Raw genomic sequence first — 26,547 nt, forward strand, 5'->3', positions numbered from 1 at the left:
GAGAATTTGGGGTTTTCCTCTTGGAAGAGAAATCATCCTGATCTTGGAACAATGCAATATACTCTGACACTTTCTCTCTCAGCCTAGTCCCTGCTTGAGAAATGAGTGCTCTTAACAGCTCTCTTCACTTGATGGAGGCTGCCAGGACCGGGGGTTTGAGTTTACACTGGCAATCAGGCAACCCCAAGCTGCTCCAAAAACAGAGAGGGAAGATGGATAAAAGCCAGGAATTGCAGGGGAGAAAAAAAAAAAAAAAAAAGGAGAAAAGAAAAAAAAAGTACTGCAGAGCTGAAGCCAGAGGGAATGACATAAATAGAGGTGTGCTATAAATTAGGGTGCAGCCTGCATTTCACACCTATTTGTATAGATATTTATTTCAGTGTCCATTTCTGTGTAATATTATCACCAACCCATGACCACCTGAATGCTGGGTTTTTCTGGTTGTGGCTGCTGTTTTATATGTTTTATTAATTGTTTGCCTACAGTTGCAACAGCTTTATAGTCTTAAAATGTAACCAGTGCCTTTTCTCCCTTCTACTGCTGCCTTGCCAGTTCCCTTGAAGTAAGTAGCTACTTAGCTGCTGAAATGACAAAATACTTCATAAAAATCCTTCCAGCACAAAAATTCAAAGCCTGAAATGGCCTATCTGAGGTACCCAGTAGCTTGCTGTAGTTGAAAATGCTTACTTTGAAAATGCCTTAATTTGAAAGCTCTGTAATGGAAGTCTGTTAAGGATACACCAGAAATGAGCCAAAGCCACTTTCAGAACACAGATGGCTAATTGGCTTCAGTTGCAGGTTATGTCATTTCAATTAAATTTTATTAGGAAGCATTTCAAAGCCATAACTGATGGTTTAGGATAAATATAGTTCTTTGTAAATGACCTATTGCTAACTTTATTTATTCCTTTGTCTCCTCTCCGTGTTAATAGAGGCTGCTGTGACCGAGCTCTCCATGGCCATCTCTCATCTCATCCATGCCTACAGCAGCAGCTTTGATGCAAATTTCCAGCTTGCCAGCATCCCTAGAAGCCCTTTATGTGCAGACATCAGCCTGAATTCCCAGCTGAGCTTCACTGTTTTTGCTGCCCATAACATCCCAGAAGCCTGGGTGACCAGGTAAGAGGAGGGCTCATATGAAGATGTGTTGTCTCTTTGACAAAAGTAATTTTTCACAGACACCAGCTCACCTCTGCTGCTTTGGTGGTGGTCCTAAATTAATGCTAGAGGCTGTGTGATGCACACCAAGGCTGTTTGGACTGGGAATTGGTGTGATCTCAGCAGGACAAGTAACTGGAAGGGTTGGAGACCAGCTTGCCAAGTTAAACAAAGGGGTGGTTTTGCTTGAACCCAATCTCAGTGAGGCTTTCTCAGCAATTTTTGCTCTTGGTTCGTTCCAACCTTGTCATGTGACTAAGCACCTTAATTGGTGATGCCCTTCATAGATGTGATTGAAGTTTAGAGATCCAAGTATACCTTCTATCAGCATAACACAAGAAAATAAAAGAGAAATATAGAAATAGAATTTTGATAGAAAAAAGAGACAATTATATAAAAAGCTAATAGGAATATTATCTTCTGTACTGCTCAAATTTGGTAAAACTAGTTGTCTCATCAAGTAGCTGCTGTTCCTAATCTGAGCAAAACTGGTGTTCTGCTCTTACAACTCCAGTGTGCTCAAAGGGGGACAGGTGAACACAGTCTGGTAGCATTATTTTCATGAGTTAAAACGTTGTTCTCAAAGTTTTGTTCATTTTCCCATTGCTCCCTCTTTACCTTCAATCCCAAATGACTGTGGGATCATTTGCATTAGACTGTGAGCACAGGACTGTGCTATACAGCATTGTCTGTAATTAGCCATTTAACAAAAATCTGAGGGACTTTGCATTAGCTAAGGTAATAAATACAAAACTACAATCACTATCCTAATTTCAGATGGTTATACCATTCCCACTGCATTTTATGTTTTACCAGAAAAATGTGATATTCCACATAGCCTAAAGGCCACTGATGACTTCAGTGCTAGGTTGGAGCACACAAAAAAATCTTCCTCCTAATCCCCCTTTCCAGTCTTTCCAATATTCACAGCTGGCATGGACTTCTTAACATGAACTGCTGCTCTAACACTTGGTTTCCTCAATTTCTTTTATTGACATTGTTCACATGCATGCTCCCAGTTCTTATTTTTCTGCACTGCATGAATTCATGCTGGCAGTTTCCCTTTCCAAAGGTCACATTATAATCTTGCAGCTGTTTTAAGATGTATTTTAACATGTATTTTAACATGTCTATATTCCTGCATATGCATAGTGTATAAAATGTATCCTATAAGAAAGTATATACATTATGGTATATATTATATTAGGTATCAATCCTTTTGTTTAAATAGTAGAACTTAATAATTTGATTGTATGAAAACCTTTTATTTCCTGAACTAACCTCTAACTCTTTGTAAAGTTTAGACTTTAGGGGAAGTATTTTCTAGCCTTCCAGATAATTTTTCCTTCTCTGAACTGACACCTCATAGGTACTTCATAGGTACTGCAGGCTAGACATAATTTTCTTTCAATTAAAAAAAAAAAGAGGAAAATCCCCCAAATCTGCTACAGTAATGATAAAATATATTATAATGTTCTGGAAGAGATAAGCCATCATTCATATAAATATGGCAAAGTCAGGCACCTTCAATCTGTGACTGCCTCAGATTTCCTGTTCACATTTGACTGTTTCCCATGTTCATCATTCTTGTCCAGAATGAGTCTGAAGCTGAGCCTGGCAGGAAGATCTGGAAGTTACAAGACTAATTAAGAACATTAGTAATTTATAATCTATTTTGACTAATATTTTAAAAGATTTCAGTTAGAGGAATGTGAAGCAAGAGATATTCCCAGACCTACATTTCACTCTGAAGCTGCTCAGTTCACTTCCTGAGGGCCAATGCAGAGGGCTTTAATGCTTCTGCTGTAAATATATATATATATATTCCCTTGAGTACTAATCTGGTTTCTACAGATTGGGGAAAAAAGCTATAAATAGAATCATAGAATACCTGGGTTGAAAAGAACCTTAAAGATGATCCCATTCCACCCCCTGCCATGGGCAGGGACACCTCTGACTATCCCAGGTAGCTCAGAGCCCCATCCAGCCTGGCCTTGGACGCTTCCAGAGATCCAGGGGCAGCCACAGCTGCTCTGGGCACCCAGTGCCAGGGCATCACCACCCTCACAGTAAAGAATTCCTTCCTAATATCCAATCTAAACCTAACCTACTTCAGTTTAAAGTTTTCCCTTGTCCTGTCACTACATTCCCTTGTAAAATATCCCTCCCCAGACCCCTTTAGGTGCTCTAATGTCTCCCTAGAGCCTTTTCTTCTCCAGGCTGAGCAGCTCCTGTTCTCTCAGTCTTCCCAGGGGAGGTGCTCCAGCCCTCTGAGCATCTTTATGTCCCTCTCTGGACCTGCTCTGACAGTTCCATGTCTTTCATGTGCTGGGGGCCCCAGGGCTGGATGCACTTTTCTAGGTGGGAGATTTCTTGTTGGCTCTAGGATGAGCAACTACCAACACTTTGCTTGTGTCCAAATTTTCATTTACTGCAATAATTTTAAAAAAAAAGTCAAAAACTTGGAACAGAACCCAGGTGTCTTTAAGACTTCTCTTTAATTCTGATATTTAGAGGAAAAAAAACCAAAAAAACTTAAAAACACCTCCATGCACACATTAACATGATATGAATTATTATAATTACTTTTCTTATGTAAGGATGTATTTTCATAAGTTCCTCAGTGGTTAACTCCAGATATGCTGTGCTGGACATAGTATATTACAATAAATTAATTTATTTTTCCTCCTTTTTAGCTACAAAGTTTTCTCTTTTTCCTGTTTACTAACTTATGCTGGGAAGACAATATGTCAAGTGAAGATTTGCAAAAATACTCAAGTTAAAAGATACTTCTTCTTTCTGGCTTACTGGAATGAGAAGTAAGTTTTGGTCTGTGTTTGATATATGTTTCTCTGACAAATATTACACATCCAATATTCATTAAAAAAAACCAATATAGCAAAAGCAACATATTTTTTAATGAATGTTTTTCTGAGCCAATTAAACTGCACATAATTCACAGAAACTTAGAGAGATTGGAATGAGAAAGAAATGGGACAGCCAGAGGCAGGGAAATAGGACTGAGCTAAGTCTGTTCTGACAAAAAGCTAAACTGAGCTGGTCTGTGAATAGCTTTTGTTCACTGGAGGGGTCAAGGAGTGTTGGAACTGAAAGCAGGTGCAACCAAAGGCTTTATTTATGTCCTTTTGAGGAATTGCACCTTTTGGATCTACCTTTAATACATCTGCAATCCAGCTCGAGAATCTACTTTACCTTTTCTTCATGGTTCTTGTTTTACCAACCAAGGCTGTTTGGGTTGTTAGTTGGGGTCTTACTTGGTTGTTTGCCTGTTTAATTTTTGGAGGGCTATTTTATTTGGTTGTTTGTTGTTATGTTTTTCATTTTTTATAAGAAGGATCTGCAGTTTTACAATGAGGATCTAATTTGAGATTGGAATTTTAGAGTAAAGGCTGCCTACTACCTGTCTGTCTCACACTCTATCAACATTCATTTAAGGCAATGGCATGAAAAAAAGCATATTTGCAATAGATGAGACAGAGATACACCTTTTTATGATTTGGTGGGGATATGGAATTCTTTCAGCTTCTTGAGACTGACATATTTATATTTGCAATCTTTGAAATTTTTGGTGTTTCGCATCACTGTTGACTGTATTCTGAATCTGAAATGCTTGATTGCATTAGAATGGAACAAAGGCCACAAAGGTTTGGTTTTGGGGCTTTTTTTCTAATTACAATTGTAATTGTATGTGTAATTCCTAACTTCTGTTTGCCTTTTTCTGAGACACACAACAGTATCAAACTGGTCAAATGGAAGAAGAGGTTTTCATGTCAAACACATTTATCTTAGTGGAGGGATATAGGAAGATTAGTATGTCTCTGTATGATTAAGAAACAAAGTGGGTGAACTTCTGCTAAGGATCCAAATAAGGCCCTTGATGCCTCTGATCTAGAACAGAGATTAGACAGAGTCCCAGAATAAAGCAGGGATTTATCCAAAGGATCTCCTGCATGGACCCACCCTGGGCAGCACCAGAGCCCAGCCAGGGCTGCACCCAAGATGACCCAAAATGGCCCCAAAATGCCCGGCCGGGCACGGGGTCTCTCCCTGGGATCAGCTCTGCTCCATTTGCACCTTGCAGTTCATTGTCCCATCCCAGCTTCAGCCCCTGCAGTCCCACCCTGCTTGTTTTTCTCTCTCCAGCCCACGGGGTTTGTGCTCCTGGGCTGAGATTTGGCTCATTTGTCCTTGGTGCCCAGCTGGAGCAGGAATTGTTTTGTCTCCCTGCTCTGTGCACAGAGCTCACCATGCCCTGATGTGAAGCTCAGACCCACACAATAAAGCAGCACAGAATCTGAAAATATAAAAGCTAAACCTGTGGCATCACCCTCAGTTGTGTCTATAGCATATAGGTACATATCCCTCAGTCTTTTGTATGATTGGCAAGCAGCTGAAAAATGCTTGTGTTTAAAAAATCATATTATTGCCTTTTCCTCTGTAGGAATTTTCACCTTGTCCAAGTTTTGGTCAAGTAATTTCTTATGGCACATACAGGCAGACAACATTGAAGGGGATGAGGAGGATTATACTTCTTAAGGGCAGTTTTGGCTTCTAAAAGTTGGCTAATGCTTTTCTGGAATGCATGTTACAAAACATTTGTTAAAACAGAAGATAGAATAGAAATAAATGTTTAGTGTAACTGAAGCAGAAATTCTGCTCTTCTTCTGTTTCATGAAAATGTAAAACAATCAGCTTGAAGCTTCAGGCTTTCCCTTGAAACTTCTCCCTTGCAAAATTATTATAAAATGTGCACAATTCCATCCAAGTCTTATTGGAAAAAGAATATCAGTTCGTAGGTCATAGATGCTTGTAAGAGGATCTTAATGTCAGAACTAGAAGTGTGTGGAACATAAAAGCATCAGTTTGTGAGAGCATCTTTTTACTTTTTATTGTTGCTTGATTTTCAAAAAAAATTTTCAAAATCCATTTCAAATAAATACTAAAGTAAAAACCTGTGAATTTATATCTGTCTGGCAGGATTTTGAATATTTCCCTCAAACATTAAAGGTATTCACATATATTCTGCCTCTAATTGATTTACCTAGATTGGTTTCAGTCTCAATCCATGAGGGGAGGTTTCTTGAACCCCTTGTCCTTGAGGTCCAGGCTGAGAATCTGGTGAACCAGTTGTGCCATTATTTTTTGTATGTTTAACATGTATCCAGAACTGGATTTTGTGAAAAAATGTTCTTTTAAATCAAAATAGAGATGCCAGGTGAGCATTTTAAATCAGCCAGCAGCCTTAAATGAAGAGGAGGTTTAGACTAGATATTGGTAAGAAATTCTTTACTCTGTGGGTGGGGAGACCCTGGCACATGTTGCCCAGAGAAGCTGATCACAGCTGTTAAAAAATGAAGTAAAAGTTCACCAGGAGGAGCATCTGTTACATTAGGAAGTCAGATATTCTCTATATAGCTATGGATCATTCAGGCAATAAAATAAACCTGGCTAATTCAAAATGAGTTCTGATCTTACATTAGGATGGATTTGAACAGGGAAAAAAAAAAAAAAAGGCAAGTGTTAGAAGTGTTTGGGTGATGAGGAGTCTAGGTAGCGAGCTTCCCCCAAAGACAAGGCTTGCTTTAATCACTGATTTTCATGAATTTAGCTTCTATTTTCAACTGCTTTAACCTTAGTGTCTAAACTTCACCTTGATGGGATTCTATATATAAATATAACTGATCTTCTGTTAAAATCTGTTATCATATTTAATATATCCCAGAATGTTCTCAGAAGCTATGGGAATAATTTGATTCCTTAGGAGGTTGACTTGTGCAGTGCTTCTTCTGTTTGTTCTTTTTTGAGAGTATAGTTTTGCTTTAGAACTTGTATATTACCTTTGGAAAGTGTGATTGTCTTCTTGATGCAGGCTCCAAACAGGCTGGTACCATTTAACTCGTAATGTGTAAAGTCCAAATTTGCCCCCCTTATTTTCTCATCACTTTCATTTTTTGATGGCTGAGATCTCTTAGTTATTTTCTTTGGTCTTAGCTGGTTGCTCTTGATGTATTTATTTCACCATCTCCTCTTTTTCCATCCTTCATAATTTATGTTAAACCTACAGACACAAAGTATGGAATTAACATTAACATTCATCACCTCAGATACTTTCTTGGCACTGGTTTTCCCTCCTCTCCCTATTTTGCTTGGCTTGTCTGTTTTGTTTCCATTCTCTCTGTGTTGCCCCAGAGTTTTTCTGTGTTGAGTGCTTTTAGGAAACAAGTTGTATAACTTTATCTGATACCTGTGAATGGCACCTTCTCAGTGAGCAGTTTCTTTATCTCATTTCTGGCCAGAGTTTCATCCCTTCTTCTTAGTCACCCACTTGGCTCAGCCTCTTGCAGTCACAAAGGCTGAGACCAACTGGCTAAATTCAGACAGGCATTAATTAAAGTTCTGTCTCGGTTTTGCATTACAGAAGTGATGTTTTAGGAGAGGCTGTTGGTAGTTTTCTCTGTGTCTGACAAAAAGAACTAATTAGTGATGGCTTTGTGAGTTGATAGTCTGTTGAACTACTAACAAGCTGTACATGCTTTTGTGTAAAATGTGTTAAACATATAAAAAATCTTGGGAAATCTTGGCCAGGAAATCTCAAATTAGCAAACCAAAACCACTACAAGTTCTTAAAAGCAATACAGATATTCCTCTTCTTTGTGTATCACATGTGTCCAGAAGGGAAGTTTTGGTCCTCTTTGGCCCATACTTTAACTCTTGGGATGTGTAACTTGTCAGAGTTTCCAGTTTCTTTTCCTGCTAGAAGTAGTGGTGTATATGTCCTAGGGAAACTCTAGCAAGCATTTGCTTTCTGCAGTGATGATACTGAGAGTTTTTATTCGCTGCTCCAGCTCCAGACAGAGGTTAACAATTGTCTGTATCACAAAATGCATATTTTGGCGTTTTTATTACAGTCTTATCAAAGCATTAATGGTTTTTCAAAGTTAACTCTGTCAAACATTTTTTTGTACCAAATATTGTTGGCCTCTCAGTGAAAAAGACAGAACAAGTTATTTTTAGCAGGTAAACCAGTTCAGTTTCCCAATAACAGTTTCTAACTAATTATGAGTAAGGAAGAGTTCATGAGACAGGGGAAGCAAAATTGAAAGCTATAAATAGGGACACGTGGGAAGACAGCTGAGAGTTGCTTCTCAATTCTGTTTGTGGTAATCAGAAAGAGTGGGAAATGGCTGTCTAGCTTTGTTATTCAAAGAAGGAGGTGTGCAAATTTGCATCATTTCCAAATGTTGGAAGACTGATGATCTTAAATTTTGACATTAATGCTGATTTGGAGTACTTCAGGTTTTCAGCTGAAACCCATCTAATTTCTCTCAGTAGCTTGTCAGCACAGTCCAGGAAACGTTCCCAAATCCAATAGAAATTTGATAGATTTTTAACTGGGAGCAAAATCTTATGCTGATTTTTCCTTTCACTATTACCATGTCTTACTTCTAACAGCCATAATTCTTATGTTTTACAGGCTAAGATACTTTTTAAATGCAAATTCTACTTTTGCTTGCTGTTTAAGTGTGACTGCATCTTTTTAAAATTGCTGAGTTGCATTCTTCTGTCACTCTATTACTCAGATTTATCTTTTAGTCTGTTTTCTTAATCTCCAGTTTATGCAGATCTTTTGTTTTCTTAATGATTATATTATCAATGTGGAATAATCCTTTTAGCTCCTAGCTCCTTATATTGATTTTGTTTACACAAAAAAAAATGTAATTAATTTTACTCTCTGCTTAATAAATTCAAGCTCCCACTGAATATACATAGAAAAGGCTAGAAAATTATCTATTCAGGAAAAAGAAAATGCAGACTTGTGTGGGTAATTACACATGTGATCTTTCCATACAGCATGAAACTATCTGGCTTATTGGAATAATTCCAAGTTATTATTTTAGATAAATTTTCATAAGCTGTTTAAATGAACTGAATGACCAAGCAAGCTAATGTTCAATGCAAAGCTGAGATGAATATTGATGAAAAATGAATTTTCTCACTAAAAATTCAAATCTCTCATTGCTGTTAAGACAACATCTGCTTTTAAATTGTGGTTAAGAAACATCACACCACCAAAGCACACCTGAACAAGAGAATGATTATCATTCAGCAACTCTTGGCTTTTTAAGTGGTGTTTTCCTCTGAAGACACAAGACAGCCAATTGCTGCTTGACAATTCTCCCTTAACAGGCTCCTTATTGTGAAATAGCCTTTCACTGATAAGGTAATTCCAAAGGAAAGTTTAATTCAGTTCCTCCTGCCTTTGCCTGCTCTAGTAGTTACCACTGAAGTGAATGAGTTTTTATCTGTCTCCTCTCAAATGCTGTGACTCAGGTTAATGGTTGCCAATACTCATCAATGTATTGAAGGGATCTGTCAGTTGCCTTTTCCTTCAGAGTGCAACTTCTGTAATTTATAGCTCAATACATGTGTTAGAACATGTATAAAAATGTAGAAAAAACCCACTTGTTGCAACAATGCTCAAATATTTTACCTTTTATTTTTTCTGGTTTTCTTTTAGGGTCAACTTCCCTCTACGAATAAAGGCTCTTCCCAGGGAAACTATGCTGGCAATAAAACTGCTGGGAGTAAACAGTGCCTCTAAAAATACAGAAGTGCTTGCTTGGACATGCTGCCCACTGTATGCAAAAGAGTAAGTTTGGGTTTGTATGACCTTAAGAAAAGACCATTCTTGAATAGTATTGGAGACTACAACCTGGGAGAAATATAAAAAGACAGAATTACTCATTTCAGGACCTCCTGTAATAAGACTGAGAGGTTAACTTACAGCCAACTATTTTGGATGTGCCAGTAAGAGCCACATTCACAGGTGTCTTTTTCCTTCCTTTTCTCCCTTCCTTTTCTCCCTTCCTTTTCTCCCTTCCTTTTCTCCCATCCTTTTCTCCCATCCTTTTCTCCCTTCCTTTTCTCCCTTCCTTTTCTCCCTTCCTTTTCTCCCTTCCTTTTCTCCCTTCCTTTTCTCCCTTCCTTTTCTCCCTTCCTTTTCTCCCTTCCTTTTCTCCCTTCCTTTTCTCCCTTCCTTTTCTCCCTTCCTTTTCTCCCTTCCTTTTCTCCCTTCCTTTTCTCCCTTCCTTTTCTCCCTTCCTTTTCTCCCTTCCTTTTCTCCCTTCCTTTTCTCCCTTCCTTTTCTCCCTTCCTTTTCTCCCTTCCTTTTCTCCCTTCCTTTTCTCCCTTCCTTTTCTCCCTTCCTTTTCTCCCTTCCTTTTCTCCCTTCCTTTTCTCCCTTCCTTTTCTCCCTTCCTTTTCTCCCTTCCTTTCCTCCCTTCCTTTCCTCCCTTCCTTTCCTCCCTTCACCTCTCTCTTTTTCCCTCCCTTCCCTCCCTTCCCTCTCTCCCTCCTTCCTTTTCTAGTTTTAGGTGACTCTTTAACACTTTCTCTTTCTTCTTCACAATGGTTGTTTTTTTGGGATTTTTTTCCTGTTCTCACACACATTCATTCTGCTGAAATTGGGACAGTTAGTGGGGACCACAATGAGCACTTTTCACTCTGCACACCACTTCAGAAGCTTTCTTCTCTTTTCTAACCACTTCTTTCTGCACAGTACACAATGTAACAGTGGTTAAAGGTGCTTGTAGTTTGAGTGCCTCTGCAGTGATGTACAAACATCCAAGGTAAATTTTCTTCAGTGCTCTATATAGCATATTTCAATAGCACTGAGGCATCTGAATTTAGACTGAATCTTTGCAGTGGTAGGAATTTTTTATTTGGGCTCCATTGCCCTGCAATACCCTCAGTGCAATAGAGGGATATGTTCAAGCCCTCCAAGTTTCCACATTAGCATCAGCCTCTAAGCTGTAGCTCTTTCCTTATCTTGAGACATCTTGATCTACTTCTCTACATGGTGGAAATGACCATTTAAAACAAAATAAAACAAAAAATCTGACTGCATGTGCTAATTTGCTATATTTGATAGACTTTGTGTTTCCTTGAACTTTTAAGTGAGAGAGGTGTAGGAAATAATTTGGACTGGGCTAAATGCTTTTTCCATCTTTTCAGAGAAATTCAAGGTTACTCTGCTCTTTTGTGACGTAGTGTTTAGAGCACTTAGCTTGAAGAAAGGAAAAAAGTATGAATCAAATCTCTGCTGCAAGGATTGCTGGGGCAATTTATTCAATTACTTTTTTTTCATAGTTAGCCTTAAGAAGGGCACTTCACTCTTGCATTGTGAATGCATTTTTAAAGAAAGCATGAGCTGTGTTTGAGGCATGATAACTTAATGAGAGAACACTTACCCCATTTACCTCCAAAGGTTCCTGTACGAGAATTCTGTTCTTGAGGACCTGTGTTGTTCTGGAGGATTTCATCTTTTCCAGCATTCAAGTCCAAAAGAAATGACTTTTGGAAGGCCTGAAAGTCCTCAACTCCCTGTGAGGTATATTTTTTCATGTATGCCATCAGAGCAGGCACATTGGTTTTGTTAGGTGTCCACACCACGCCGATGGTTTGAAAAATTTGACTGCAAAATGGCTCTGTTCTTTCCTGGAACACACAATCGGCACAGTGAAGAGGACAGAGGGCTACTTTCCTTTCATTTGCTGTGTAATTGGAGAGATCACTGCTGAAGTGACCCTTCAAAGCAGAAATCAAGGTTGAGTTGTTGCAGGAATGATTTAGGAATAGCACGTTCAACACCCCCTAATCTGATAGCTGTGTCATTTACAATTACAGTAATTACTACCACAAAGAAGCCTAAATGCCTTTTTCTCCTTTGGCCAACCACAGCTCCATAGGATTATTTATTCTCTCTCATTTCAATTGACAGACTGGTTTGAAAATCAGAATTGCCCTGAAACTCCCCTTGCTGCTGGAATGCAACTAAACTTTTCAGACTTATTTCAATAGAGCACTTCTGAACTTGGAAGTATGTACCAAGAAAAGATTTGTACTTCCAGTGTCATGCTAATATGTCAAGAGCACCTTGTATTACTGCAAAGATTATGGTATTAGGGTTTTTAAATAACAAACTTTGTGAATGTGTGTAAAAAGATTAAAGAAATCTGACCAGAAAATCTTTGACAAAACATTTCTAGCTTGGAAAATAACACTTTCTCAAAATAAAACTTTCCTCTGAGGTGAATTTGAGTTCTAAAAAAGTCTGAACATTCTTATGTCTAGAATTTAATTTATTGGGGAAAGGACAGAAATAAGCTCTTTGAAGAAGCCAGCTGGCCTGAGGTATTTGCTTGGGTCATCAAACATCCTGGTTCAAATCCTTGTCCCAGTTGGTCTCCTCTCAGGGTCAGTGAAGATAAGGACAGAGTGTGGTTCTACTTTTCCTATTCAGATGTTTGATAAAAAGAAAAAAAAAGATTGTTTTGTGAAACATTGGAAAAACAAAATAAATGTCAAACATGTTTTTTTAAAATACTGTTCCTCATTTCAGTTGTCTGATTAAAACCACAGAAATTCTATTCAAAGTTATTTGGCTTATGTTAAAGAGAGAAGGAAATAAAACCAGTTTTGTGTTATTCCCAAGTATTGCTTAGAATCTTCATCTGGGGGCAAAAGAACACTTATTAAAAAGTCTCTGAATTTGCTCCTCTTTGTAAATTTTGTGTCTAATTTCTCTGCTCAAATAATTATTTTCACTGTATGATCACATCCCATCTTTGTATTTTAATACTTAACATTTAATTTGAACTGAAGATTAAAAAACATGAACTTAACATGTATAGAAATTCTTTTCATCTGTTTCAAGAGGTGTGAAGTTTCTCAAGCTTTTGAACACGACAGTGTTGAAGTCTCTTGCCAGATCAAAGGCCTGTAGTTATTTGCTGAGAGTTTACCGCTCCCATTTTCCTCTAAAAAATATTAATCAGATGGATGAGAACTGTGTGTGTGTGTATATATATATATATAAAAATAAACAAATCTAGCTCTTTATTTAAAGCATATTACTTATTTTTTTTATATTGCACTCTCTTCTTCTTACCTGGCCATTTTGAAACCACACAATACCTAAAAAACTCTTCAAGAATTTGGCCGGCTTTAGGGTTTCTGTTGTTGCTAGAGACTTGTCAGTGAGCAGATGTTTAGCAAACTTCAAATTTGCTTAATTTACATTATTTCCTGAATTCTAGTGTTATCTTGCACTCTTGTGACAGTTTTCCTGCAGTGTGCAGTTTTATAACATGATTAGCTGCTGGATACACGCTGTAGCCTTAGCCAAACATGTGTTGGGATTCCTGCTTATCAAACTGACTTCCTGAAAATATTCTCCAAGCATTGCCTAAATGGAGTTGTTTACTCTAAAATCATTGCTTGTAAGGTAATTTTGTGACTTTATATTTTTGGAACAAAAATTATGAAGTAATCAGGAACATAAATGCAAAAATTTTTTCGAAGTCTGGAATAATTTTGTACTCAATGTAATTATCACTTACAAATTCATCCTGCAAATTTAGGGAAGTTATTTAAACTAGAAACTGTGGGGATGGTGGTTGAGGTCCTTAAAAATGTCTGCAGTACATTTAGCATTAATTTGTGGTTGAAAATTGTCTCTAGTTTGAATTTTCTAGAACTGTGTAGTATTTGTAATTATAATAAAGGAGTTATTTCACAGTATCACTCAAATGCAGAATTAAGACTGCTTGAGTCATAAGATATGGAAAAGGGTTTTTTATATATTTTAGCAGCTTTGCATTTCCTTTCAATTTAACCTCAACTCTGAACTTCTGAGACTTATAATGTCGGGTTTGGGGACACTTCCATTATTTTTACACAGTACTTTGTCCTGATATTCCCATTTTATTCAGCCTAAGCAGTAACCCTTCTCTAACATTATGTACATTTCTGAATGAACATGGTAATGAGTGTAGCTGCCTGCTTGCCCAGTAGGGGAGCCATCATATCTGCTTTTCTCAGCCTTGTCAGAGAGCTGATTTCAGACAGCAGCCCTAAATCGGTGCCAGTAGAGCCTTTGGTGGTGCATGTGTATCAAGAAGTCTCATTAGATGCTAGAGGCAGCTCAAAAGGGTTTGGAAGCTTTTTGTGTGCCAACCTTCTATTCCTTCACATCAGAAACTCTGTTAGTCTCTTGGGCTGAACAGTTTAGTGATTCAGAGCTGATGAACAAACCAGAAATCCATCATTTTGGGGCAGTTGGGGAGTTGCAATGTCCCCCATGTTACTATGGCTTCACTGATTCTACCACAATTTATTTTGGAATTTCTGAATCAGAGAAAGCATCAAAACTTTCCTCTTTTGGGGAAAGTCTGCCGTGGGACTTCAGGGCATAAGGCTGACTTTATCAACTTAGGATAACTTGAGCTGTCTTTAAATAGCAATGTCATTTTCTGTAGCAAGGTAGGAAGGTTATTTTAGCTCCAGTAATAAACAAGAGAAGGGAATCTGTGTAATTCCAAAATGAATAAATGGCAGTAGGCACAGAGCAGGATGTTCACTTTCTGATCTGCTTGACAGTGAAGTTGTTACATGAAAGCCGTTTTCTGTGTCTGTGATCATTCTAGGAGTCTTTAAAAGGTCGTTACCCTTACCTCAGGGATGGAAAAACTGGAATGGTAGGCAGAATAGGGAGTGACCTTCCTGAGCTCATCAGCAGAACCAAGTTGCAGAGAGAAGAATCTCTCTGTTCACTAAAGGATATGGTTGTAATGCTCATGATGATAATTCTTTCATTTTCTGAGTGGATTCTGCCCTCTCACCTGCTTCTTTTTCTAAAAATAATGATGTATCATTTCCCTGTTTCATTCATCCACTTGGCACCTATTGTTCCATTTCTGTGTCCAAAAGCTGACTGTTCTGAGGAACATTGACTGTGCTTTCCGTGCCCCAAAGTTTGCTGGATTTGCTGGTTTGGGCTGGGGTAGAATTAATCTTCTTCCCAGTGGCTGGTGTGGAGCTGTGTTTTGTATTTATGCTGGGCACAGGGTTGATAATGTGGGGATGGTTTTGTTACTGAGCAAGGCTTGCACAGAGCCAAGGCCTTTTCTGCTTTTCTTGTTGCCACGCCGGCAAAGGAAGCCGGGGGTGCCTGGGAGGAGACATGGCCAGGACAGATGACCCTAGCTGACCAGAGGGACATTCCAGAGCATGGGACATCATTCTCAGGGTATAAAGAGAGGGAGATAAAGGAGAAAAAGCAGAGACATTTGTCTTCCCAAGTCACTGTTACCTGTGCTGGGACCCTGCTCTTCTGGACATGGCTGAGCACCTGCCTGCCCATGGAAGAAGCAATTTAATTCCTTGCTTTGCTTGGTTTTGTCACATTCATATTTTCTGAAAAATCCCTTTGCCCAAGATTTTCTCCTGGGAAGCTGAGAAGCCTCAGAGAAAAAGGAAAACAAATTATTCTCTCATTTGCTTCTCCTGTGTTGTGCTCACATGTGGAATGTGGTTGGAGATTGTTTACCACAGGTGATTGTTTCATTGGTTTCATGGGAATTATTTTGATTCATTGGCCAATCACAGCCAAGCTGTGTCAGGGCTCTGGAAAGAGTCATGAGTTTTCATTATTATCTTTTTAGCCTTCTGTAAGTATCCTTTCTCTATTCTTTAGTATAGTTTAGTATAGCATTCTTTAATATAATAATAGTATCTTAAAATGCTAAATTAGGCTTCTAAGAACATGGAGTCAGATTCATCATTCCTTCCTTCATCTGGGAACCCTGCAAATACAAGATTGCTTTTTTTGCATGGCTTTTGCTTTCCTATTAATTTTCTTTATGTCTGAGAAGCCCATCTGCCTTCAACAATTCTTTTTTGTCTTCCTGGACGGTCTTTAGCCACATCTGTTTTGGGTGTAAATGAGTTGAAATAATGAGCTTAGGAAAGGTCTCAAACACATCTACAGCACCTCTGAGGTCTGTACTACTTCTTATATTTGTCTACTCAGGTTTCCCAGGAAAAAAATCCACTGAATGTATTCTTTTTTAAAGGCCCCCATAGTTTTAGAGCACAATATGAAAGTGATTAGCAGTAATGAGAGCTCAAAAGGGTAATTTAGTCTTCATGTTCATTTATTCTCAGCTACTCCTCTCCCTTCTAACAAAAGTGCCAATTAGTTCAAATTATGATGTAAATCTTTGTCAACAAAGGATTAGTTGAAGAGATGCAACTCATTTATTAAAGGTCATCTGAGTACACATCACAGGAAAACCTCTTTGAATCACCATTGATCACTTCCTCATTCACATTAATTACCTAAATGAGAGAGACTTCATACCACACAATTGCTTTCTTCCAAGTATCTTGTTCCTATCACAGCTTTTTCTGCCTCCATTCCCTTGCAAATCCACCTACAGCTGCAAAAAACCTTCAGAAAATAACTGTCTCTAATCCTCCTGAGCCCTGTTCTCACAAAAAAAATAAAATAAAATGTCTGTGCTAACTACACAAACAGCTCAAGAAGTGGAAAAGAAAAATTAGTCCTGAATTAGGTTTGTGCTCGTTTATGTTGACTGTAACAGTCACTTTGTGGGAGTTTCTTAAATCTTCTTCAGACAACTTTCAGCAATTTATTTCAATTTGCAATTCAAAAGAGACTTTCTTTACAGCAATGTTGCAAACTCATGCTGGGATCAAATAGTCCACCTGGTGTCTCTTGTACTTCTGACATCTTCCTCCCAGATGAAAGGTGGGCATTCAGACCTCATTTACCTGGCTGGCTCTTTCTGCTGCAGTATCTCGTGATTCTCTCAGTCGTTTTGACTGAGCAGTGTTTAAAAAAATCCTATTAAAACTTATTTATCAGTAAAAGAAGAGGTGCTGAGCATAATCAATTTTCCAACCTCACTGCTCATTAAGATATAGACAAATTAAGGGGTAAGTCCAGTGTGTGATACCTTCCTTTATTCAGATAGTGCAAAATAGACTTGGTTTGTTGTGCTTAGGATTTGCACCCAAACTTTCTGATTTTATTCAAGTTCTCTAGACTGGATTGTGCTTCCAGATCTGGCTGGGTTTCTTATCTGCTAGCCACATGCATGCCTGTTTTACTGATAAGACTTTCTTGTAGGTGTACTGCTAAGACTGGTACTTCAGACCATAACCTTTCATCTGTCCAAAAACTCCATGTGGCACATGTGGTACAAACTATCCCACTCAAACTCCTATCAGCTCTTTGGAGGCTCTCATATCATACTTCCCCCCTCCTGCTACCTACACATAAAATCAGCAAGGATCCCTTATGGATGCAGTAGATAGCCATGAGTTTCTTCTTTTTGTGGAATAAATATGCTGCCCTCCACCTTTTATAGTGTATCAATGCTTCACAGTCTCTACCATATTTGCCCTCCAAATTAAATCTCGGGACAGAAACATTGTATTATCCTTATTTTTTCACCTGTCTTAAAGGGCAGCCCCTGTCACACAAGAAGGCAGTGGTAAAGTGCAGAGCTGGCTCAGAATGTCTTGGCAGAGGGATTTTTTTCATGAGCCCTGCAAATGCAGAGACGCTGCTGTGGCAGTGAGACCACCAAGATGCAGCCTCAGCTGTGGCATTCACGTTCTCTGAAAAAATCCCTTCACCCAGGATTTTTCTCATGGGAAGCTGAGAAGCCTCAGAGAAGAAGGAAAACAGTTCTTATCTCATTTGCTTCTCCTGTGTTGTGCTCACATGTGGAATGTGTTTGGAGATTGTTCACCCACAGGTGATTGTTCATTGGACTCTGGTGTGAGTTCTTTTGCCAATCAGTGCCAAGCTGTGTCAGGACTCTGGAAAGAGTCAGGAGTTTTCATTATTATCTTTTTAGCATTCAGTAAATATCCTTTCTGTATTCTTTAGTATAGTATAGTATTCTTTAATATAATATAGTATCATAAAGTAATAAATTAGCCTCCTGATAAGGTGGAGTCAGATTCATCATTCCTGCCTCCGTCAGGGCATCCCTACAAATACAATCCTCTACTGGCTGAGGCCAGATTTGTACTAGGCACATAAAGATAAAGGGTTTGCTCTCCTTTTACTTCTCCTTTGGGCTCTGCAGTGGGATTTCAGTGATTACCAGTGCAGTGTTTCTCCCTGTTTCCTGCAGGAGGCTGATCCATGGAACAGTGCTGCTCAGCCTGGCACCGTGCAGCACGCTCCCCACTGCAGTGATCACCCCGGGCATCTGCAGCACTGAGACACCAACCTCAGCCACACTGCAGGTGAGGAAGACAGAAAGCAAAGCAAAGGCTTGTTTTCTAACAAAGTGCAAGGAAAAGGGGTGTTCCCACAGCTCATGGGGACCACCCAAACTCAAAATCCAATTTCCATTGCAGCCACTCTAAGAATTACATCAGGTCTGCAGGGTAGTTTTGCCACCTTTCCAGGCTGAGTTAGCAACTGGGTATTTCAAGGATAAAGCCAATTTGTTTTTTATATTTAAATATCCTAATATCTGTTAGCAAATGAAATGTAAAAGCAGCTAATACAGATAAATGAGCCTGGCCTAAAAATAGTCCTGTTTTAACAGACAAGTAAATGGGGATTTTCCAGGCTGAGGAGTTCAGTCAAAGACTATGCTTTAAAATAGCTCCCCCTATTAATAATTCAGGGAAGTTGAGACAGTAAATGGCTATTAATTTATATATTAATTTATATCTACTGAAACAAATTAAACAGGATTTCTCATTCTGCCCCCCCTCATTTTCAGTTATTCCCAGCCATACAGCAGTATCACAATTTTTGAATCACGTTGGAAATGTTGTAAATATATATTTTCACAGAAAATCTAGGCTTGGGTTAGAAGAGACCTTAAAGATCATCCAGTTTTGCAAGGTGACTGAGTGTTTTATAGGGAACAAATTTGTTAACTTGTAGAAGAGTGATGCATATCAAATACTTATATTGAAAATTAGATAGAGATTAGACATTTTGGTGTGCATTAATAGACCATAGCTAGATTAAATTGAGTTGAATTATGAAGAAAAATCTGAATTTTCAGATAAATCTACTCAAATTATTAAGTACCTCAAGCTTTGCAGTTTTGGTTGAACTTTTGCTTTCTCTGTATCTTAAAAAACATTATCCTTAATTTTTGACAGGCATGTGTAAGAATGGAAAACTGGTAGATGCTGTACAATATATTTATAAATTGAACATCCAGAAGAGAAATCAGGAATCTGATTTCCATATCTTGCAGTCACAAACTACACATCAGAAATATCCTTACTTTTCAAAAAACAAAACAAACCTACATTAATTAAAGGTTTCCATTTGAGATTCATCTCATTAAAAAAAAAAAAGAAAAAGCAAAAAATAAAAACTTAGTTCAGTTTTGAGTTTATGCAGATCTAATGAGATTGTAATATGGTGGCTGAAATTTTCCCAGAAAAGTTAGGTTCCACTGATTTCTGTGAATGGAATTTATCACCAAAACTTTCAAGTAACATATTACATACAGCATCCACAAATAATTAACCCCCTTCTTTTTGTCATACTTTGTATACTCCCTGTACAAATCCAAGATAACATTTATTGACACTTGTATTGGAGATTACACATTGCTGAAACCCTTCTTTTTATTTCCTCTTTCTTTTCTTGTTTATAAATAAAGATTGACTTCCCAGAAGCTGATTTGGAGTTCATTAAACCTGAACCTGAAGAAAGAAGAGGTGATCTTGTAGAGCCAACCCAGGAGTGCCTGAAGCACATTGCAAGACTTTCACAGAGACACTCTCTCTTGCTGTAAGTTGTCCCCACCTCACCCTGCTGGTTCCTGTTGTGCTGTACCTACCCTATCGATCACAAGTAAATGTATCCAATTTGTTAAAAACCAAATTTTCCTCTGAAGGAGCCTAGCTTGGCTGATTTGAGAAGTAGCACCTCTAAATGAAAGAGTAGATCACAGCGAGGCCTAATAAGTCCCTGGAGGTGGCAGTGTATTTTATCAGTTTAGAAAAGGATTGTTTTTCCCTTTTCTATTACTATATCTTTTCATGTCTTTGAGGCAAGAAACTAATTTTTCATTCAAAACATAAGATTTTGAGGTAATGCAATGCATCTGTATCAGTATCAGCAAAACACCTTTAGGTTCCATGGAAATTGGCCTCTTTTAGTTATTAAACACTCAAACTTCAGATGGAGCTGGGAAATGGCTTTTGAAAAATCTGTTTCAAGTTATAAGCAAGGAAAGAAGTATGGAAAGTTCAGCTTTCACAGAAGGTGGATAGAAACACAGTGGTACAAAACACACTCTGAACTGAGGAAGATTAGTATGCTCTGCTACATGAGTGTTGTACTACCAATTAGGATTATGTACTGCATCAAGTAATTTTGGGTGTAATCAGAGGGGAATTTGGAACACAGGTGCTTACAGAGAGCCATTATACTAATGGCAGTAATTGTGTGAATTAATCCTCCATCAAGGGTCAAAAGGTGCATTAGTTTTGCAATAACTAAACAACTTAATTCAGCGCTCTCAGTGGGATATGATGTATCTGTTAAAAAGATTTTTCTGTGCTGATTTCTATGTTGGTGGTTTGAGGGTTTTTGTAATGAATTTATTTTAAAAAAAGAGTTGTGTTTTATGTTTAACTCCACTTTTACAAAGACAGACGAAATGTAAAATTATTTTTATTAACCAGGGGATCTGTGATTTGAGGTTTTGTTATTCTGTTTTAAAACGTGAATGGGATGTCAGTTTTATTTTTAAGAGCCACAGTGACAGTGAAAATTCCACCTGCAAAATATGCTTCAGAATGATTTAGGGAACTTCAAACCCACTGCCTGTGACCTCTGTTACCATGGCAAAAATGTGGTTTCCGTAAGAAGGAATAAGATCATTAAGAAATTAGCTAAGTACAAAGCAATTTGTCAAAGAAGACAGCTCATGCCCTTTCTCTGCTACTAAAAACCTTGATGTCCATTTTATTGAGAATGTTGCATGGTTCTTGTCTTCAAGACTCTTTGACCCAGAGAAGCTAGAAAGGCTGGGACTGTGGTGTGGAGAGAAGACTAGAGGATGTTTAGAGCTGTCCAATTAATTTTTGTAAAATCATGATGGTGATAGAAAAGGTAAATGCCTCATCAAATCCTACAATATTTGAACTTGGGGATGTTCAGTGAAACGAATAGGAAAGCAATTCTCAACAAATGGAATGAAGTGCTTCTTTGGACAGTCAGTGGTGAGCTTTTAAAATCTGCTGTCTCAAAGCTGTGAAGGCAGATGACAACATCACCACATTTGTGAAGACTGAACACAAATTCATGGACAAGAGGTTCATGGATAGGTTTCAGAAAGGACCAGAAAAGGGTGGATCCTGTAACATCCCTAATACAACAGTTTTGGGTTCTGTGGGAATATGAAGGGAAGAGACCACTGAAAGTCACCAGTTTGGAGTTTAGGCTGTGCTAAATTCAGGTCCTGGGAGGAAAGGCAGTGGTAGTCCCATGTTTTCCCATAGTTTGTTCTTTTCTGTTCTCCTGTTTTACAGGCAAAGCTGGTCTAGTAAATGAATCATCAAGGAAAGGGTAACATATCTGGGGTTTGAATGAAGCAATTCCATTTTTTGGTACTTTATTAATCCAGCCTGTAAATTTTGTTGTATCTGTAGCAGAGGAATTCTTTTAACCTTTCTCATTCATGAGATGCTTTCTCTTAAAAAATTGTAGCATGTTTCTATCCCAACACATTATTGCCAGGTTATCTGAAGATTTCTTCTTTTCTTTTTTTCCATATGTCAAGAAAACGAGAGGAATCTAGGCAGCTCTTTTAGTGGCAGTATCACTCCATGATGATGCTCCAGGCTTACAAGCCTCAAATATGACTTTGAAATAACTAGGTGTCTGTGTCAGAGCATACAAGAAACCTTTCTCAGTCTGTCAGGATCCTTCTGTTCATCCTACTGCAAGCAGAGGGAATATGTGAATGGACAGAAAATTCTTAAACCAATGGCAGAAAAGGAAAAAACAGTGGTTAAAACCAGGCAGCTGCATGGCTGTCTGTCTTACAGGTTGTTGAATGCAGTAGTGTTGTAAGTCAAACACTGCCACAAAACTGACAGCACAGACAGCCTGATTCTCTTCTTCCTCTCTGCAGGGTCGTGATCCAAGTCTGCTGCTGAAATAGATGCAAATACAATCTATTTTTATATATAGTATCCAAAAATGGATTGCCCAGTAGCTGTGCTTAGTCTATCCAAGTAGCTGGACCCAGATCTCCTTGCTCTCCCCAGCTGCTGACACCCTCAGCATAAAATAAACAGACAAAACACATAAAAACCCTCAAGGTCCACAGCTGCACTGAGATGTTGCTGGTGCTTGTGCCTCTTTCTCGTCCATGGATGTGTGTCTGCTCCAGACATGTGCTCCTCCCAGCAGCTCAGACTCTTGTCTTTCTGTGGCCAACTCTTCCAATCTCATCCCCTCTCTTGGATGTTGATTAATGAAGGTGCTGTTGAGTGGGACTGAAGGAAATGAACGTACCCACATGGCTCTTGTGCTCCTCACAGCCCCTGACTCTGATCTTTGGCATCATCACCAAGCCAGACCAGAGAGAGCCAAGAGGAGAGGTCACAAGTTACTGCCAGCTGCTTTGGCTGACCTGCAGACATTTCAGATGTGAGGCTCTGATTCCTTTTAGGATTCCTGTGTTTGAAGTACAAGCCCCAGAAAACTCTGCATCTGAGATTAATGCTGCTCTTTGAACCTGGTGCAGCCTGCTTGCCCAGTGTGTCCCAGTGAAGGGATGGAAGACTGGTTTGAAGCCAGGATCATGCCAGTCTGGTTTCTGACATCTTTATTTCCTTCATTCATTATTTTCCTTCTACCTTTCCTTCCTTCTCTTCCAGTTTCCCTTTTCCTTTTGGCCACTTGCCTGGAAAGAATCTAGTTTGCCTAGCAGTGGTCACAAAAATCCTGTAATGAGGTGTGATTAGATCTACTTCCAGCTGGGTGAATAGTGGAAGAGGTCTTTTCCAGTCTGTCCATGGAAGAGAAACTTAAAAGTGAAAATCAGTGCTAGGGGACAGAAATTCTCATATTCTATCTTTGCTGCTCTCTCATCTCTTTGCCTTTTGTCTTGTTCTCCTTGAGTACTGAAAGGAAACAACAAAAGCATATCAGAAACATTTAAACTCATTTTTTGCTCTTTTCCCCTCCCACCAAAAAAGTAAAAACAGAAGCTAACAAAGCCTTCAGAGAAGCTGTTTTCTTCATTTAGTTAAAGGGATTAATCAAATCCTGAACAGAAAAACTACTGAATTATTAGGTTAGAAGGTATTTTAGTTTTATTCATGTTATTTTAGTTTTATTCATGTTAAGCAGAAGGCTATATATTTTAATATATATCTCATATGGAGGGAAATTTAGATACACCTGAATAGATAGGTGTACCTCTTTAGAGACACCTGGATAAATAGACCACCTAAAAAACTATAAACTTAACTTTTATCAAAAAAAAAGAGGTTTAAATATCATATTAACCCTATTGAGACAAAGAAATGCCCTTATTTGCAAAACAATCTGCAGATCCTGTATGTATGCAAAATATTTTTACCATCCTAAATGTCTTATTAAATGTTTATATAAACTTTGTTACAAACTTAAAACCAAAACTTAAGACACTCCTACCACACCCACCCTTTCATTTCATCTCTGATCTTTAAAGCATGCAAAGAGAAAATGGCATTGCCTCTGAGTAAAGTCAGAGGGAGAAATCTGTTATTTAGAAAACATGATACAAGGATTGATTTCTTATCACCCTTTGCAAGCTCAGTAGAAGCTTTAGCTGCTTTAATCTGAACAACAGACTGTCTAGTTTGGAGGATGCTGTTTGAAAGCTGAAATCTCTGCTTAAAGTTATCATTTGAAAGAGGTCCTTTAGCTGAACTGTCCTGCAGAATGTCATCCAAATGCACAAGATAACCAGACAGGCAATGAATTTTTAGACCTGCTTTTATCTCTTTTTCTGTGTGTGACTTTTTCCCATGATCACAAAGGCATCTCTCTATTGTCACAGAAGACATACTAGGAAGTCTGGAGTTGTTTCTTGAAGTCATTACCAAAATGACACTTTTCCTGAGCTGCTTATTGAAAGTCAGGATTGGTATCACAGTTAACTTCATCTTCTGCATACATTTATGAGCTTCTTCTCCTAAAGGGAAGAAATTAACATTCACTCAGGAAAAAAACATGCCCATCTTTGTGCTGCTGCTCTCTGTTCCTAAACACTTGGCAATTCAAAATTGCAGAGGAAAAAAAGTTCTCAAGTGCCTACAGAGCCAAAGGAACTCATTTCTATGAGCTGTGAATGACACAATCTTGACAGTTAGAGTGGGGCTAGGATTTTTTTTTTGCTAAGAATGTCCCAAAACATTGCAAATAGAAGGAAGACAACCTTGGAAAGAATGTAAACACTTGGATTTTGAGCCCTGTTTACACATCTGGATAATTAAATGCTTGTCTGGAAGCAAGCTATTTACTTACTGCCTTCTACTAGATCCCTTACACCTCATTCTGGAATGTTTAGGTTTTTTAAAGTCACAATTGGTTTATGCTATAAACTAGCTGCATCACCAACCTGGTCAAATATGACCAAGAAAACCAATGCTCTTCTTGATTTGAGTAATTATTTGTATGAACTGGAGATCAGTTTGCTCTTTCTCTAAAACTCTCAAAAAGAGTTTGCTTTTGAAGGCTCTGATATCAAATTAAGGCTGTTGTCTGAGCCTGTCTCTCCAGGGAAATTTATTTTCCTGTTTTCTGATGTGTCAGAACCTGAGATTTAATAGGCATGAGGCAAAGACATCTGAATTGTTGACAAATCAGATGATATAAGGCAGAAATTATTGTGCTGTGGTGAAATATGTTGTGATGACTGACCATTTTATCAATATGACATTTTGATATATAATATCTCTGCGAGGAGTTTGGTATATTGCATCTTTTTTTCTTCTTTTTTTTTTTTTGTGAGTATATTAAAGCATGGCAAGCTACACTTTTCAAACAAATACAGAAATAATTGGGAGTTTTTATTTCCTTTTATAAACTCATATCAGCACTAGGGGTAATCACACTCTGCATGTGTGTACCTGTGCTCCTGTTTTTGTATATGTGCATAGATGTGCCTAAATATTGTTGTAAAAGAAAATATGTTAAAAATAGACACTCCTGCATTAAAGAGTCAAAGAAGGGCAGGAATGAAAGCTATGGGCTGCAGTATTGTGTGTCTGGTTATGAAAGTTAGAGATGATTTGTAGCATATAGATGTAACAATAATTTACCCAGTGACAACTGTACCTTCTTTGTCAAAAAAAAACCAACCAAAACAAACCCAACCAGTAAAAACAAACAACACCAACAATAGAGACAGCAGAGAAGAAAATTGAAAGTGCTTGGAATGTGAAATAATCATATATATATATATATGTGTGTGTGTCTTTTGACACTTCATTTTTATTTGACCTAAGGCTGACAGATCCAGAATATAAGTATCACTTTTCTTATAAAAGCTGGTCTGCAGAAAATGATATCCTACCCAAAGGAAAACATGTACTTAGCTGAAAAGCAGTGTACTGTGTGACTTGGCCCCTCTGTACAATAAAGTTTGTTGCTACACAAAGCTTCGGGTGGTTTTAATTTCAAACTGAAATTTTAATCTTCTTTTCCAGACTCTCCGAGCAACAGAGAAGAATCTTGTGGTTTTATCGCTACTCCTGCAATAAGCAGAACTGCTCCCTTCCTCTGGTGCTGGGCAGTGCACCCAGCTGGGACAGAACCACTGTGTCAGAAATGTATGCCCTGCTCAGGGCTTGGAGGTTTTCCCACCCTCTGCAGGCACTTGGGCTGCTCACTTTCAGGTAAGGGAAAATCACCCAGGTAGGAAATTAAGGGTAAGCAGGAGGATCATGTGCTGGATCATCCTGTGCTGCTGTTTGCTCAGCACCCTGTCCAGGTTTGGTGCACAGGCTGTGCTTTCTTTTCTCTCTGGGCCAAAGGGAAAATGGAGTTGCAGCTCTTGCCCGTGACCTTGAGTGTGCCAGCCATGTCTGCTTGGCTGAGAAGGTGATCAGCTTTTAGATGGGACAAGATGGGACCATCTTTGGACTAAGAACAATTCATTGCTCAGATAAACATGTAAGATTTTAGAGGAGCAAGCAGTTGCTTATAGCTCAAAGCAGTCACAAGTTCTTTGTTACAAGGCAATATAGAACTTTCTAAGCCTATAGATAATTGTCACAGCATTTATTTTGCTTTTCTAACCTATCACCTTTATTAATTTTGCTGCACTGTGGATATTTTTGTCCAATAGGCTTCTGTCTCACATACGCACAGATGCTTCTATTAGAACTTCTAAACTCTTAACTTGCTATTTACAGCCACACCTCTACATTACAAACCCTTCCCCATCTTATCAATATAATTTCTCACTTTCTTAGGGCACATTCTTTCCTCCAACTATAGAA

General features: G+C 38.4%; 1 protein-coding gene across 1 annotated transcript in view; it reads left to right on the forward strand.

The window, feature by feature from the left end:
• PIK3C2G (phosphatidylinositol-4-phosphate 3-kinase catalytic subunit type 2 gamma) overlaps positions 1-26,547 on the forward strand; it is a gene marked incomplete at both ends in the record, with an annotated part of 194,652 nt that overhangs the window by 47,759 nt on the left and 120,346 nt on the right. Inside the window, 6 exons of the mRNA XM_084206328.1 lie at positions 933-1,119; positions 3,855-3,977; positions 9,698-9,829; positions 18,192-18,306; positions 19,698-19,828; positions 25,753-25,941. Of these exons, the coding sequence (XP_084062454.1) occupies positions 933-1,119; positions 3,855-3,977; positions 9,698-9,829; positions 18,192-18,306; positions 19,698-19,828; positions 25,753-25,941 (877 nt within the window). The remainder of the gene's footprint in view (positions 1-932; positions 1,120-3,854; positions 3,978-9,697; positions 9,830-18,191; positions 18,307-19,697; positions 19,829-25,752; positions 25,942-26,547) is intronic.

This window comes from Fringilla coelebs, assembly GCF_963513975.1.
Source record: "Fringilla coelebs genome assembly, chromosome: 5".
Lineage (NCBI taxonomy): Eukaryota > Metazoa > Chordata > Aves > Passeriformes > Fringillidae > Fringilla > Fringilla coelebs.